This window comes from Orbicella franksi, chromosome 10, assembly GCF_964199315.1.
Source record: "Orbicella franksi chromosome 10, jaOrbFran1.1, whole genome shotgun sequence".
Taxonomy (NCBI): domain Eukaryota; kingdom Metazoa; phylum Cnidaria; class Anthozoa; order Scleractinia; family Merulinidae; genus Orbicella; species Orbicella franksi.
Window position 1 is genome coordinate 6,939,281 of NC_138154.1, and position 17,500 is coordinate 6,956,780.

At 38.5% G+C, this 17,500-nt stretch overlaps 1 protein-coding gene across 1 annotated transcript; it reads right to left on the bottom strand.

Annotated features, from left to right (window-relative positions):
• Positions 1-9,238: 9,238 nt before the first annotated feature.
• On the bottom strand, positions 9,239-17,186 carry LOC145500306 (uncharacterized). The gene is made up of 2 exons (XM_081479797.1): positions 13,850-17,186; positions 9,239-13,672 (listed from the first exon to the last, which is right to left on the bottom strand). Exon 1 carries the CDS (start codon positions 16,567-16,569, stop codon positions 15,982-15,984), a length of 588 nt encoding a protein of 195 aa, XP_081335923.1. The 5' UTR covers positions 16,570-17,186; the 3' UTR covers positions 9,239-13,672; positions 13,850-15,981.
• Between the last annotated feature and the right edge of the window lie 314 nt (positions 17,187-17,500).

The window sequence follows — 17,500 nt, forward strand, 5'->3', positions numbered from 1 at the left end:
TTGAAAATTTATCTATTACCACCTGTTTTATCACTTTCTGAAAACCTGCGAAAGTAGCTTGTCTTTGCTGGCGTTTATTTCCCAAGTCCAGACCCGGCCGCTCAAAACTCCAACTGAATTCTGCTAAACAAGGGTTAGAAAGCATATAAATATAAAAATACCTTGCGCTTTTTATCTTCCTTTCCCACAGCGACTTCGAACTTTTTGTGCTTTGTGCGAATCTGACAGATCATTATGCAAATTAGGTTGTCACGCAAGTTTGCATTCAAAACGCTTTAGCATTGTTACATTTCACCTTAAGTCTAGAATAAAAACGATCACACAAAAATAAAAATTACTAACTGCTTAAGTAGCTGAAAGTGGTGACTTATTTGTTCCCTTGTACTGTGCCGTGATGAAATCGTTGGGAAATGATGTGGCGGCTCCAAAGTATTATGCAAATTTGGTTGCCTGTAAAACTTGGTCTATATAATCGGGAGACTCTTTCATGTTTTTGCATCTAGCTTTTCTTCTACTGATGATTTAAAACAGAAATATGTGTAATTCAATATTTGCATGCACTTAGGCCCGGTTCAGACGTTGTGCCTCTGCCGTGCCGAACTAAATTTCAATTAGGTTTGATGGTAAAACGGCAGGAAAACAACTTTGATTCAGACGTCGTGACAGAGTTGAACCAAATTTGGGATATACTGATACCTTGTAACAATTCTCCTCCTAACTCCCCGTGGGAATGCAGCCTCACCAGAAGACATTAATATAATTTATGAATTTTGTTTAGCGTGGCAGAAGCATGACGTTTGAATTGCTGCCGTGTCAGAGTCGTGAAGCACGGCAAGGCTTGTCGAACTCCATTGCTTGCCAAACTTAATTCAAAAGTTTGATTCAGACGCTGTGCTCCTGCCGTGCTTTTGTCAAACTTAATTCCTGAATTTAGCTCAGCACGGCAAAAGCACGACGTCTGAACTGGGCCTGAGGATTCTAATACTTAAACATGTAAAATTCAGCTTTCAATACGTGTGAAAGGCTTCTACAATGAACTCTGAAATGGACAATTTGTGACCAATGTATTCAATTCAATGAGCTTCTATTCTGTTTATTATCTTCTATTTGGCAACTGACAGTTGAAAGGCAACATGGCTTAACTTTGTAGGTTTTCGTGGATTAATATATCCGTATCATTTATGAGCAAAGTTAAATATTTAGTAACTTGAAATAGTTTGCGCGGCAAGAATCAATATAAAAAAAAATCAATTTTGGCTTTTTTTTATTACCCGTTGAAGCGACCGCCCAACAACAGGAATAGGCAATTTTATAACTAATTTTGGTGGCCTCATTTAGCATCAATTTTGTAATTTAATTTTAGAGGCTTTTTTGGCAGGAAATTTCAGCGCTAGTTGTGTAGCGCTAGTTGTGTAGTGCTAGTTTTGGCTAAAGCCTAGCTTACATGATTAAATTTTACCACCGTGTTTGACAAATCAGATTAAATGGATACCTATCTCAAAACAAAATGTTGTGCTTTTTATCGCGCACGTGTACAGACCTTTGTGGGGTTCAATAGGAACATCGGATATCATTAGCTTCAATGCAGTGACTCCAGAGAGTCACCTTGCTTCCATCCATTTGTCACAAGAGACCATAACAGAGGGACAGCTTATCTTGGTGAGGGCTGGCCTTTTTGATTTAGACAGGTAGCTTGTTGCACAAATGTCCGTATGTGCCAAGCACAGGCACGCATATGGGAAGTTCTGGTGACCCAGAACAGCCCGTCAGTATCCAGCACATCGAGGGCATCCTGGTAGGAGCCAGAAAAGGGCAAAGAGCCGATATTCAGTGAATCTTGAAATGGCTAAAGCCATCAAATGTATGGTGTTCTTGTTCAAGTCGATTCAGGTGTGTACAAATTGTAACTTTCTTACACACCTTTTGTTACATAACACAGGCGTTAAAACATTTCATCGTTTTTCTTTGCAAAATAGTTTACCTCAGTTTTAGATGTTTATATGGGACAGTTTTTCATCCAGACATTGACTTCACAAAGTGAAAGTTCAAGCGGAGCAACAACGGCAGAGGCAGAATCCCTGAAAAGTACCTCACGATTGCAAATGAGATGGGCACTTAAAAGAAACACGTAAGTGTGAGATTTTCTCAAAAGGCTAGGCAGTACCTGATACAGAAGTTTAACATCGGGCAAGACACTGGTCAGAAAGAAGATCCAGCCCAGGTTGCGAAGGATACACAAACTGCTTCCACAATGGATGGAGAGAGAATGTTTGATAGAACGGAGTGGTTCTCAAAGTGTTAAATTCAAGGTTTCTTTTCGAGATTGTCTGCAAGCATAAAACAGGGAAGTCTGAAGCGAATAGAGTTGATGAGTGGAGGTGAACTAGATACAGACACAGAGGAGAACGACGATTTAGCAGAGGAATACGCTTGCAAGTTAGTGTAGATGGGGAGCATTTGAGAGAAACAAGGGAAGCTGTCCTGGGATAGTAGGCTTGACCCACCCAATCTTGTACAATATTTACGATCTGTGCACGTTTGCAAGAGAGGCAAGGCTACCAACTTTCAAGGTGAAGGTGCTTAAAGAGATCTGTACACATTTCGACCTCCCATTTCAACCTAGAGATACCAAGGCATATCCTGTTACAAAAGTGAAGGAAATGGTTTCAGAATGTAGTTGTAACACCCAACAGTACTGACAGTGAAAGACGCTGGTATTTAAAAATAGTATACAGCTGATCTGGGGACGAGAATAGGTATTAGTGGCATCTGAGTTCACATAGCTGTTAGGTCAGGACACCCTCACCACAACACAACCCATTCTCATCCTTGTGTTGACTTTTTGATCATCCTGATTCTCGCTCTTCTGGAGTATAGTAAAACATATGAGAGTGATCTGAGTAATTTGGTTACGAAAACGTTATTAAATAAAGAAGTACTTAGTTAGGAGAACAATAATTGTCACCAAGTCGATGCTCATTTTGAAGTGTTTTCCAAATGCATCGTAATCCCATTATAACCAAAGAGCAAGGAAGGTTTCAGTGTAAGATAATGAGTGTTACTAAAGCGAATATACACTGTGCGAACCTGTACACATTGGTTGACTTTGCAGTGTTTGGAGCAGATAAGGAGGTAAAATCTTTGTGGCTTGTGCAATGCAGCTGAGATTACGAAGGTCACCATGTTGTCGATTTCAATTACAGCGTTCTGTAAAGATTTGATATCAATTTTGATATCAAGTTTTAACATCGGCTAAATAGTATGTTTTACTTTACAAACATCAGTGGAAAATGGAAAGAAAGAATAAAAACACTAGAAAAGTTTTGCAAACTGACCGGTCTATAAACAGGACTAGTAGAAGTAATGGACCGTGACTAAATTTGCAAATATTCCGGCCACGTTTTCCTGACTTTTCCACGTAGCGTCTGGGGATCACTGCTAATTCAGCAATGCTACCTATTAAAACCGTTTCTGAGTTTTAGTTTTTGTCGGATCCCTGTATCTTAAACGTGGCATTATTAATTAAAACAACATGAGAGCATTTTGAATGAAAACAATCTGAATTAGCGTGACAACTAATTTGCATAATGAAGTGTGAGATTCACGCAAAGCACAGAAAGTTCGAAGTCGCTGTGGGAAAGAAAGATAAAAAACGCAAGGTATTTTTATATTTATATGCTTCCTAACCCTTGTTTAGCAGAATTCAGTTAGATTTTTGAGCGGCCGGGTCTGGACTTGGGAAATAAACGCCAGCGAAGACAAGCTACTTTCGCAGGTTCTCAGAAAGTGATATAATGGGCGGTAAAAGATAAATTTTCAGGATCCCCCAAAACAAAATATATCAAAAGTAACGTGCATTTCTTACCCTTGAAGGATCACTTAATGCAGGGATAATAACAATTTTTTGTTACGTACGGTGGTCTTTGAGCAGCGAGCTCGTCAATTTAGGCAATTTTCCGTTCTCGGAGCGCTCAAATTTAGGCGTTTCCCGGCTATGATTGTTTTGAGCTCTAAAAAAATATATTTTGACATATTTGCAAAAACTTAAGTCTTTGCATTTACTTATGACACAAGATAGTTCACCGAGAAAAGTTTGAGGGAAAACTTTTTTCCGACCATAAATGCAGTGGACCGCTTTTAGAGAGACTACCACTTAATGACTGATTAATTTATTGGAAATCTATGGATATTCAGTTGTTGATTGTTGATTATTTTCAGTGATAGATGAGTTATTGATAGGCCACAAAATTTGACTCCAGATGATAAGTTACAATAAATTATAAATTATCAATATAAAGAAAGAAAAACATCTAGTCCCTTTTAATTAAGTAAACCGCTTAGCTGTCTCATTCTGCCCCTTTGTTAACTTTTGGCAGACAACTTGTTGATCACGTGATGTGCTCAACAAGATAGCTTTCCGTCCACTATTCAGGGCAGCTAGAAATGCATTTCCTGTAGGAGAGAAGCATAAGTCATATAAGAAAACTTTACATGTATAGTACATAAATCTACAGTTTAATAATCTTCCTCCCCTTTAGTATAAACATTTTCAATACATCTTTCAGACTTTGGCAAAGAAAAGATTGTTACTGTAGTTCTACGTTGTGTACAGTAATGACCTGCAAATTTCTCATTCCACTGTCACACAATCAAATTTTGTCACTCCATTTTCCATGTTAGGTACATCTTAGAAATTAAAATAAGCAAAGAAATACTAGTAAGATAAGTTTTGTACATTACCAACTTCTTTACTGCGTCCTATTTCCAGAACAGTGTCCCCATCCTTTGCAAACCAGCTGATCAACAGCTTGTAAAATGCAATGGGGTACTCCTCCCCCAATTTTGCATCAATCACCTAAACAATGTTTGGAGGTGGGGATGAAAAGTTCACATGGCTGTCGCCTACAATCCTGGAGGAACCCCAGTGGCCAACAATAAATGCGGAAACCACCTCTTGCATGTTGGTACCTGCTAGCAGGTACAAACAGACAAAGTTTCAATGAATGATTGTGCATGTACAAACAAGGTTTAGCCAAGATACACCAGTAAACACTTTAAGCTCTCATAAATCTGTTGACGGCCACCCCGTTGACAGCCAACGGCTACATTCTGAAATCCCAACCAGTATAATCCTTTATAATTTTACCCCGTTTATACCGCCACTCAAACCAGTTAATTATGTTTATCTTTCCAATGTAAATATTGTATGGACTGATTGAAGTTTCGTTTTTTTTTAGTTATATCTGCATTTTTTTTGGATGTTTCAAAATTAAAGAACAGTTGTTTAGAAGTGCAATTGTTATATATCTGTTAAGACTTCACTCAATTTAGATCGGCGATGAAATTTTACCCTACCCTGTTAATACGGCCACCCTGTTAATATGGCCAAAGTTTCATGGCCCGTTGATGACAGGATTAACGGGGTTCCTTTGTACTTCCCACTAGCAATTCTTGCTAACTACTGTTACTTGCAATGCAAGTAAAGAGATGAAGGAGTCGACCACTTTTAAAACTACAGAGAGCCACATTTACTGATTTGAAAATGACTACTTCTAAGTTCCCATACCATCAAATGTTGTAGGTTTGCTCACCTTGTTTTCTGCTAGGTTGCCTCTTATGATGGACAAACCCTTGCTGAGTCATGCTTGCCCCTTCCCTTGAAAAAACATCTGCCACACTATGTGCCAAAGAAACCGGACACATAATGGTACAGTTGAAAGAGCTTAGGATGGTAAAATTGAGCCTTGCAATCAGGTTTACTATTTGGACACATTCCTGCTCCAATCCAGATGAGTCTGGTAAGAAAAGTACACAGCAAAATGATAGAAGAAATTGCCAACATCATGTAAAAACCAGTGAAATTAATTGTAAAAATTCTCATAAAATGACTGGTTGTGAGCTTTTGTCATGATATCGGTAAATAGATAATTGAAACAAAGAAATAATTTTGTAAAGTCTGCAACAATTTTAGTGGTATCTAGAAATCAACAATTTACCTAATCAAAATGTTCAAAACAGTGCAGACCATAGAATTTAATAAATGTATGCTAGATATCATCAAGGCATCTGGAAGACAAGGCACATGACTTGTATGCTTGTGTCTTTCAAATAAACAGAAAAAGTCATAGTCCAAATGTAAGATCCCCTTTGTTATCATGCACAGTTTGTCATTTTATAATAATTTCTGAGCCTTAATTTATCAAGCTCTCCTTGAAATTTGAGATTCAGACATCAGCAATTCATTTTTGATATTATCCCTTTCCCACTTCTCTCTATAACATTACCCACCCACTGAGCGGTTCTGTACAAACAAACATACTAGAACGTTTCTGTACCTCACCATCAAAGCCAACAACTCCAATGGCAAGGGAGATGCCTGCAAAGTTTGATTTAAACTACTGCATACTTTGTGTCATGTGATCAAGATTTGATCTAAAGATGCATGACCCTTCTTACTACCATCATTGCTCGTAAATTCTTCAATCTCACTGCAGGTTCCATGTTCAGTCTCTCCGGAAGATTCACTTTCCTTCAACCTCTTCAAGAACACTTGGAAATCATGCAAAGCCTCAAAATTTCCCTTAAATGAGAAAACAGCGGCAACATTACCTTCAATTACATGTAGTTACTAACATATAAAACAAAAGGTTTCTTACTTGCATGACCTTGTCAACATTAATGGTTTTATAATGCATGCCTTACAACCCTGTACATCTATGTACAATCTACATGTACATCTCTTCCCCAAACACGTGCAGGCAGAAATTGTACTTCTAGTCTTCTCAAGTTAAATTGTACTTCTAGTCTTCTCAGGTTAAATTGTTTCTAACAAAACCCAATGATACTGCTCAGACTAAATAATCTGACAGCAAAACAGTAGAACTTTACAGAATAACTTTGTTAGTTCAATATTGACCAGTAAAGACAAAAAAAGAAAGTTACAATGATTCATTTGCTGCCTTACTGCAAATCGCAACAGCTTCCCATCGTCGACCAATACACCAAATCTTTTGACTGCCTCATTCCAATTTTCCATTTTAAAAAAGGACATCACTGTGGACTGGACAGCATTGAGTGTCTTCATCTTGTCTGCTTCCATTTTCAATTCTTTTAATAATATTTCACCAGAAGAGACCTGATAGGATATTTTAGAGATATTAATAGAAACATGAAAATAAACTGATTGGAAGTCAGGGGTTTCTTAAGTTATGCTAAAAGTGTGTATACTTTAAAGTTTAGTAAGATCCATTGACTATTTATTGGTCCAAAAACTACAATGGAGTGCTCTTCAGAAAAGTATTTATTTAGCTAAATGATCACAATGCTTTCAAATTGGTACTTAGTCAAAATGAAGCACTAGCTTTAAATGTTAATCAATACATGTATAAATATTAATCAATACATCAGTAGTGGTTCCGTCACCTGCCAAGTTCTATCAAAAAAATGGTGATTTCTGCAACAGTATAAAAGATCTCTTGAAGCAGATAAATGAACTATTGAGAGGAGAAGCAGACATTTTCAAGGAATGGGAGAGGAAGTTTGGGGATAGGGGATCCCACAGATTCCAGCAAAACTACATGTAAATGCGCATGTATGATCAAGTAAGATGGCAATAGACAGTGGTCTCATGTGATTGCTAGTAAAGTACATCACTGTGCATTTACTAGATATTTTGCACTGCGACAAATAGCTGATAATGGGAATCAATTGGCCAAATAGAAGACAAACAAGATAAACTAGATTCCCTGAAAAAAATCTATTTTTCACCTTGTTTAAGAGACAGAGCTTTGCCTCATCTGGCAGACTCAACAGTGGCTTCATGTACCACTGTTTAAGGGCCAGTGTTCCTTTCACTACGTCAGTAGTAGTAAACTTCTGATCCTTTAATTTGCCAGCATCATAAAGGTCATTGACCTTTATGAAAGCATCCCATGTGGCCTTAGACACTTGAGCCATAGTGAAGACTTCGCATAAGATTCTTTTCTGTACAAAAAAAAATAGATCGTGAAATGGTCATGACTTAACAGTGACTTAACAAGTTGTACACATAGCTTGGTCAGTGTCAAAAGGACATTGTTTTACACACCTAAACAAAACTGCATGCGAAATTTGAAGCGTTTTTGTCAAAGTTCACTTTGACCAAAGATACCTAACACCCTTTTTCCACCAGGCCTTTCAATTACAATAGAAATAATAAGTTTTCAATACACATGGATAGGTTCGCCTAAACGCAATGACTTATTAACAGTGATGCCCTTATGTGAATCAGAGTGGAACTTGATTCTTACATCTTTGTACAAAATCCGGGAGCAAGTGTCCCTCCATGATGAACTGGGCTTCGGTGGTTCACCATCCAAATGCTGGCCATCATACAGATATGTTTGGCATCTCTCTAGCTGCAATAAAAGCTGTAATTTACAAGTATCCCCATACACTGTGTATATGCCCTAAGAGGTTGCAGTCATACAAAAAAATTGCAAGGGGCTGGAAACTTTTCACATCTTCCATGTTAGTTTATTTTTTTTCATGAACTTTCAAGGTCTTGAGCCAGCAAACCCTGTTCGTGTACGGTAGACACATGCATTTTGTTTCATCATGGTTTCCACAGACATCAGTTTTTAAAATTCCTGACTTGTCCATCATAAAAATTAAAATTTCCCTCACCAAATAGGTTTACAAAATGTAAGATACATATGCAAGTAGCAGCCCCATACTGTATTTTAATTTCTTCCCTGACCTTTTCCTGATGAGGCATCCCTGAGCGTGGTTTTCTACCAGAGATCTTAAATATTGAAAAACTAGTAAAATCACTGATTTCTTTAAGTTAATCAATGAGAACAAGCAGAGCTGATGTTTAGTTTGGTTTCAGGCTTGGTTTGGAAGGCTCATTAAAGATGTGTAATATTAACAAAATGTACCTCCTCTCTGTATGTAACATCATGGCAGAAGGAGGCTGATGTCTGGTGCAGGGCACCTAAGTAAATAGCCTGGTCATCTGTAATGCCACAAAAGATTCTTGCCATTCGACCACTAAAGTACTGGTTATCCAGATACTGGGTATGGAGTCATTTTGTGGCCAACATAAGGTGAGTGCCACCCAGAACTTCATACTCATAAGCATCCTTTTTGGCCAAATTGAAAGTTTCCTTCTTTTCAATGTCTTTAGCAACCACAAAAAGACAGCCATAGCTTCCACAAGGTTCCTTTAAGAGCTCTTCGGTTAGGCTTTCAACAAAAGCATCGTTTACGCGCCTGAACTGTCTTGTTTGTTTCAGTGGCAGCCCAAGCTTTTCTATTGGGATAAACTGAGATGTTTCTGCAATAAAATTTATCATGAAAATATTTTTAAAATAATGCTTATTTTAAAAATTTTGTACCATGACAATTTTGTAATTTTAAAATTGAAAACGCTGAAATTTCGCGCCAAAACTAATTGGTCGCCCACCGTAATACATCTTATAATGCACCAATATAAATGAATTAAATCAACATTTCGCCTGCCCCACTAATCGCCTGTTCTCCAGGCTAAAGAACCCGCTTGACAGAATCTTGATCTCAACTGTCGAATGTGTGAAAAAATTATATCCAAAGGTCACTTCCGAAGAGACTACGTTTTGGACGGTTTTCCTAAAAAAAGTTATTTTGTTTTAAAAACCGTCGTTTTACAGCATTAAAAACCTACAAATTTGATTTTCTTTTATCATAGATTTTTACTGATTGAAAAGCTGTCAATCTCAGGGTGCAATGGAAATACGATGATCGCGTGTGACAGTTTATCCTATTTTTAAGTTGCGTGATTCAGGGAATCTAGGAATAATAGAAATTGGAAGCACGTGCCTGACAGTCTCAATTAGTTCAGTCAATGATCACCAGTTAATTAGCACCAGATTGTAAACGTGTTCCATCTTTATCGACAAAACATGTAAGTTTGCGTGTCAGGTAATATTCCGTGATGAAAGAAACTGTTTAGAAAAGGTTGTAAGCCAATCAAATTAGGTTTCGCTAAGTGTTGAGGAGTGGCGTGTGTTGAGTCTTTTTAGTACAAGTACACAGTTGGAGCGAGAGAGGAAAGCGAACCTTGTGAATTTAAAATAAACTTGTGAAGTTTGTGAAGAACGGCCTGTTGAGTCTTGACATTCACAACAACCGTTCGGATTCAAAAGAGCGAGCCAAAACTCACACAACAATTTTCATGGAATGTAATGATTTCTCAAAAAGGTAAAAAACAATCGCGTGAAGCTAATCCCAGGGAGCAAAGCAGTTAAATTGGAATGGGTGCTGTAAGAATGTGTATAAGAAAATGGCCCTTACAGTGAGTGTGCGTGAAAGGAAGCAAAAGTCTCACCTTGATGAAATGCTTCTCGCTCTCTGCATGATAATAGCACATCACGTTGGTCACTATGCCATATCTCTGTCCGTCACTCTTCGCAAGGGGAGAATCGTCTTTGTATACCCTTGCCATGCCTTCCTCTACTTTAATGTTCCAGAGACCCATGTTAAAAAAATACACCACAGGATAAGACGACTTCAGTGATAACTTCGGAACTGAGAAAAGACAAACGACTGCCCTGGAACTCTTGAAAGGACGCGGTTTATTTTGGAAAATAAACCAATCACCGCAATAGAAAGAAACAAAGGATATTGATCTTTCCTGGCTAGGGACCAATGACATTGCGATATATCCCGGAACAACTGCTTACAACAGTGAGTCACATAATACCTTATTCAGCTAGTGAATCTTACTTTATTGTGAGAAATTATTTCAGAGGATAAGTTATAGCGCAATTGTTCGCTCGGAAAGAACAACTCATTGGGCTATTTTATTTCTTTTCATTACACTTTACATGAGACGAAACGTGAACCAGGTTAAGTTTTGTAAGCGCGATAGAATTCTTGTTTGTCGGTGTAATAGTACTTTCATGCCCACAAAAACGCAAAACGTGTGTTCTTTTTAGATAAGCAGCCAAAAGCTTCTGCTTTAAAAATTCTTAACCAGGAAACTGTTGTTACTCATGACTATTTGTCATACAGGCCACTCTTCAGTTTTTTTTTTTTTTTGAAGTTTGCCTTCATCAACGATTGAAAACTACCGCACTCATTTTTCCCATTCAAATTGGCATTGTTTCAGGGTCCTTCAGAGGCGGGTAACGCAATACCGCTTTATCATCACTTCAATAAAAAGACAATCTGTCATCAAATGAGACCTAGGGGTAGTCAGAGGAGTGTATAAGGAATGAAAGTCGTTTCTCGTAGCGTGAGTTTGGGCTAACTTAATTCTAGCGAAGTCATAGTTGCTGTTAAACACCCTTCAGCCTGAGGTTTCCAAATGAGTAATTGGCTTGGGCATAGTTAATAGAGGGGAATGGTTATGAAGCCAGGCAAACATCAAATGAGTAAACAAAGATGCCAAGATTTACCAAAAAAAGAGAACAAAAACATACGACAAATAAGTTTGTGGAGTTCCATAACCTAACCATTCCCCTCTATTAACTATAGCTTGGCTGGGGATCAGCTTAGGTTTCCGGTCAGGTCATATTTCCATAAGGAGTGTATCTAATTGTCGAGAGTCGAGGGTAACTTAAAAAATACATTAAAATAAAGTGAAATATAAACTAAAAATAAAAATATAGTATATATGAAATGAATTGCTGAAGAAATCAAGACAGAATTTTCTTTGGCTAGCTTTTCTTCTTTTTTTGTTAATTTTGTTTGCTTGGCGAGTATTAGAACAAGGCATGAAAAAAATGAAAACAAAGATAGTTACTGGTTTATAATAATGTTCTACAGTCCTAAAGGGAGATAATAAGCGTGAATATCGAGAAAGGAAAATTAGCGTGCATGTTTCCTCTGATAAGGGTTCACGTTTGCGTGACAGTACAGACAGTGCTGTTGGTATTACCGCCCAAGACTATAAGGAGCGAGAAGTAATTTGGCCATGCCACGCAACGCTTTACTCAAAAAAAAGAAAAGCTGGCCAAAGAAAATTCTCTCGATTTCTTCAGGAATTTATTTTATATATACTATATGTTTATTTTTATTTTTTATTTTTCACTTTATTTTAACGTATTTTTTAAGTTACAGTCAACCCTCGACATGTTACCCTCGACTCTCAACATTTTACCCTCGACTCTTGACCCTCGACAATTAGATACATTTTCTAGTAATCAAGTAATCACAGTTAACCACAAAAGTTGGCCATACCTCACATTAACAAAGTTCTTATCTTATCCTTTCTGGTGCATGCCGGGTTTATTTGGCGCAATTTCAGTGCAACACCACAAAAATGTGCACAGGGTGTGCTGTGGGTTCCTGTTTAGACAAAGCAAAGATAAACCCCATGACTTGGTTTGGGCCGGAATGTCATGGGTAATTCTTTTGTTCTCTTTGATGTACACATAGGGGTTTCCTGTGAGCAGTTTCATGGCGGGAATAACGGTCACACACAAAACATAGATTCCCCATGGGCAAAGTCCTTGTTTTCCGTGGGCAAAAGGCCTAGTGGAACGGCAACTATAGACCTAAGACAAACATGTGGTATTTTTGTCACAGTGAATATATCCCATAGCTCAGCTGGTCTGTTTACAGACTAATCTCCAGGGGCCCGCTTCTGGATAGCCCCCGGAAACTTTTTGGGCCCGCAAAGCCATCCCATACGAAAATGTCTGGCCTGACAATAACCTAATTTTGGTCTAAATTTTTAGCCTGACAGAGACCAAATTTTAATAGCCTAACCTTAACCTTTTTAAGCCTCATGTTAACCTTAAAAATGGACCTTAATTTTTTAAGGCTCGAAGCCTGACATTCTGAAGGCTCACACAGGCAGAACGGCGGAGCGGAAATATGGCCTGAAAATGGTTATCTTTAAGGCTTACATTTAGCTGTAGTAAGGCTTAAAAAAAGCGGGCTTGTTTGGCTTAAAAGGCAGGCTTGTTAGGCTTAAAAGGCAGGGTTGTTAGACTTAAAATTTTAAGGCTTGAAAGAGCAAAATTATGTAGCAGCTTGATGAAAGGCGTTCAGATGGTTTGTGTGATGTGAGGTTTGCTTATTGTACACACATACCTTCACGCCAAGCTGTTTGTGACATCAGTGTTCCTTGGCGACTTAGAAACTGTCTAGAACTCCAGCCGTACAGATGTTCAATAACTGTTTACAAATGAGTAAATTTCGAGGCCGTTTGTAGTAGGTGTACCAAAGAAATGAATACAGCCAGCCGTACTCAGTCAACAGAGGCAACACATGCATGGTTACTGCCGAGCTAAATGTAAACATGCATTACAGCGCAAGATTGATGCTATATCTTTGCTGATCAAAAAACCATTAAAATTAGATGAAATTCTAGAGCAATGACAGAAAACAGCTCATTTATTTAAGGTATAATAGCATGCAAAAAGATTAACAAGATTTCCAAGTCCTCTAACCATACGATCGATCAATCAATGTATGTAAATTAATTGCGATCTTAACGATAACTGTACTTTTGATTATAAAAGACAAGGGGTGTTTGGTCCTACTTGTAAAATTGAAGGTACTTATAGTCCTGTCATATCGACAATTTTTGCTTTTCTACCGGCTTTCACCCTCGCTTAAGTGATCTACTGCGTGAAAGCCGAATTCATCTCCTTGCTGTTGGGATATCCTTTCTTGTTCTGAATGCAGAATGCCATCAAATATTCTGTGAATTGAGAAAAAAACAAAAAGGTCAAATCAGGTACAAATGAAGGCAAGCAGAGAAAAGCAACTCTTACCAATAGAGCAACATGTGGCGCTATAATAACTTCGCAAGCCAAAACATTCCCCTGACCACGAGGTTCGCTTAGCGGACAAATATCACATGACTTGCTCAGCCTACCTTTACAAGCTGCCACTTTGTAGCTATCCAATGGCAACTTTGGAATGGACTGCTTGGAAGTCGTGGATTTAGTTGTGGTGGTGTGAATTCCAAGGCCGCAGAAATTAGCTAGCTCTTCTTCGGAGAACACCAGAGGTATAAGTTTATTTAATAAAAAAATGGGGCTCTTCTGGCATGCTCCTTGAAGAGCAACTCTCAGTTTGGTTTGATCAACAAAAACGTCATAATTGTCAATCAGCTTCACTGTTGAGGAGTTTGAATTGTTCTGTGGAATAAAAATGGGTTGTCAGACTTATTATATTGTTTCTTTCGTAATATGATCAAAGCTACTTATCAGAACGTCGGAAAGTAGTGGCTGTGTGTTTTCTAGGCAACAGATGCAGCAATTAGCCCCAGCAACGATCCGAGTTGTGATGTGTCAACTCAGGTCTTATTCAACCTCTCTCTGCGTACGACCTCTCTTTGCGTACAGTCGGTTTTTGTTTCTGAAAATTAGAAAGCAACTGTACGCTGAACGATATTCTTCAATACATGTATCTTATAAGATGTTTTGGTGTGTAGTATCGCTGTATATTTTTACGAGTTGTGCCGTACTTTGAAGAGCCCGCAGGGCAAGTCAAAATACAAACAACACGTAAAAATATAAAGCGATACTACACACCAAAACATCTAACAAGAGATTTACTGTCCAACTGCTGTAGTCAATAAATTTATCAATGAAAGAGGGAGAACGACAGTTTTGCTTGTGTGTGCCGACCTGCACAGCAAACAGTTTTTCTACTGTACAATATCGCTGTATATTTGTACTGTTATTTGGACGGTAGTCACTGCAGTTGGATAATGAAAAGCTTTTCTACAGACCGTCAACTATCCGTTTGTTCCTTGTTGAAAATGATAGGAAACTGAAATGTTGGAAATTTCATTTACAGCCATGTATACATCATGAATCTAATACCATGTCAATAAAATCTGAATGCCGATTAAAGTTGTAGACTTACCATAGGTGGCGAGAGGTTTGCTTTTATCACGTATTGCTGGCAAGGCTGCAAGTCTAAAGACAATGGCGAACTTTGAGAAGGAACACTAGAGCGATAGTGTCTAATAAAGCACTTGAGGAAAGATATCAGCTCTTCAGTAGGAGCTGCAATCAAGTAAGCAGTCAATCAATCAGTCAATTTATCATCTTGTGTCCACTAATAGATCGTCTATGAGCTAAAACGTTAGTACAAAATGTGCTTTACTAAGGAAAAAGACACTGGCTACAATTGAAAACTCAGAGAAGTTTCAAAACCTCCGTACTTTGCTAACATAAACTTACCAAAAGACCTTGTGCTTGTAAGGCGACCTAAAAGCCCTTACGAAAGTATGTCAGCCCTGAGCTTATCATGAGTTACAACTTACATTAGAAACCAATTATCCGACACTAGGAGACAATTCATCTAACCATAACAACTAATCAGTCTGAGACGAATAGTTTTGTTTAGATATAAATTCCGCCATTATTGGGATCTTACAATTATTATAGATCATCTTATTTACCTGGATGAGAGAAATCCCTCTGTTGCCTGATATTCATCAGCTGTTCTTTGAGCTGTTGGTTTTCTTTTCGAAGTGCTTGGTTTTCTTCCTAAAGATCGTGGTCAGCATTTTTCTGGTCGGATGTGAGATTCGACATCTGCTCAAATTCTTCAACTTCCATATCCAAAAGAGCTGTCATGGAGGACCTCCACACATCATAGCTAGCACTCCCATTGTTGACTGAAGTGCGAGGCATTCCGCGCAGTGTTGTTGGCGATACCTCTGTAGAAGGTGGTGTTGCTACATCAGACCCTGGCATGGAAGTGGCTTTGGCAATGGCTTCAAAGGAAGATGGAGGAGAGGAGTCTTCTCTTTCCCCAACATTGAGTTGCACTCTTTCTGGAGACCTCTCTCTGGCCTGGTATTGACCTGGGCGTTGATAAATAGCGTTTTCTTGCTGCCTGTTGTTGAGTTGCGCCGTTGCTGTTTGTAACTGGGTGAGAGATGTCCTGACCTCAGACCTCTCTCTGGACTGGTATTGACTTGGGCGTTAATGGCGTTTCCTTGCAGGATGCTGTTGGGTCGTGCCGTTGGTGTCTGCAAACCGGTGACAATTAGAGGGGTTGTGCCTTCAGACCTCTCTCTGGCCTGGTAGTGACCTGGGTGTTGAGCAATGGCGTTTCCTTGCTGGATGTTGTTGGGTCGTGCTGTTGGTGTTTGCAAACCAGTGACAACAAGAGGGGTGTAATTTCAGTACTCATCTTTCTGACCTGCATTTGAGCTGAGCCCTGCATAGTTGATGGAAAAGAACTTAGAAAGTTCTTGCTAACGGCCATGGATGTCTGCATTTCCTGCATTGCTTTGACGGATGATTCTTCCCGAGCTTTTAGCGCCTTTTTTTGGGTCTGTGCCACTGACTTTATTTCAGCAGTGCCCACATTCTGATCTCGTTCCAAAAGAGGGGTTGGTTTTTGTCGTTTTGTCATCTGTTTTGTTGTCGCGCCATCAGTTGAACGTTTTCGTTTTACAGGTTCGTCTTCACCGTACTTCTCCAATTCACAATTACTAGCGTGGTGCAGGAGGATATCTCCAGGAGAGGTGTTTGGGTTTTGCTCCACATGATCGTGAATAATTTTATTCAGGGAATCTGCGTATTTTTCCAGCGCTGCTTTTTTCTCTAATTGGGTGAAAACATTAAACATAAACACTTAATAGATGTGGTGAAAAATAGGTGTTATGACTACTAACCCTCTTTTGGTACGTAAGGCTATGAACTACAACATGACATTTTACAATTTATGCTATTAGCGATCACGATGCCACTTGTAGTAACGCCAGCATAACTGATCTACTGGTCACTCAAAGCTAGAAAATTCGAATTTTGCTAGGAAAAGGATAAATGAAGGTAACTGAGTTGTATTGCATTTGTGTTTCAGTATTCAACAGTTAAGACCCAGTCAGGGGAATATTATAACGCTATGAAAGGAAAGGAAGATTGTAGAGCAGTGACATGACGTAACAGAATTGAAGATTTTTGTTCCGACTGACACTTTGTGGTTGGAAAATACTCTCAAATACACTTTAGATACCATGTGTTAACAGTTGCATTCTTTCTGGGGCAAAAAGCTTTTTGAGCAAACACAGCAGCCAGACAAATTAAGTATTCTGCAAAGGACAATTGGCGTCGCTAATTTTCCGCCAAAAAATTGGGTTCCTGTCACATTGTACATGTAATTCAGTTTCAAACGTTTTACAGCCAATATTAAGATTTTCGAACCCACTCGCCTTTTATGGGGTCTATAAAGTAGTGATTGAATTAAATGAACCACGTCATTCATACATACAGTTTGAATTTCATTTATATCGTATTTGATAGGAAAACTACTAGATTAGCCTTTTGATTTGATTTTGGCGGGCTTGTTTTTAACGGCCTAAGAACAATACATTAGCAAGCCCATAAAATGGTTTTTTAGCTGCGTTTTATCTAGTTTTGTAACGGTAGCATTTATCACTCGTTTACAAATTGCTAAATAATATAAATTACAGAATGTCAGACTTACCTTTTGATGCTATTTTCACAATAACTCCTAACCAAATTTGTTTGGCGCCTTTCTTGTTCTTCCATGATACTTC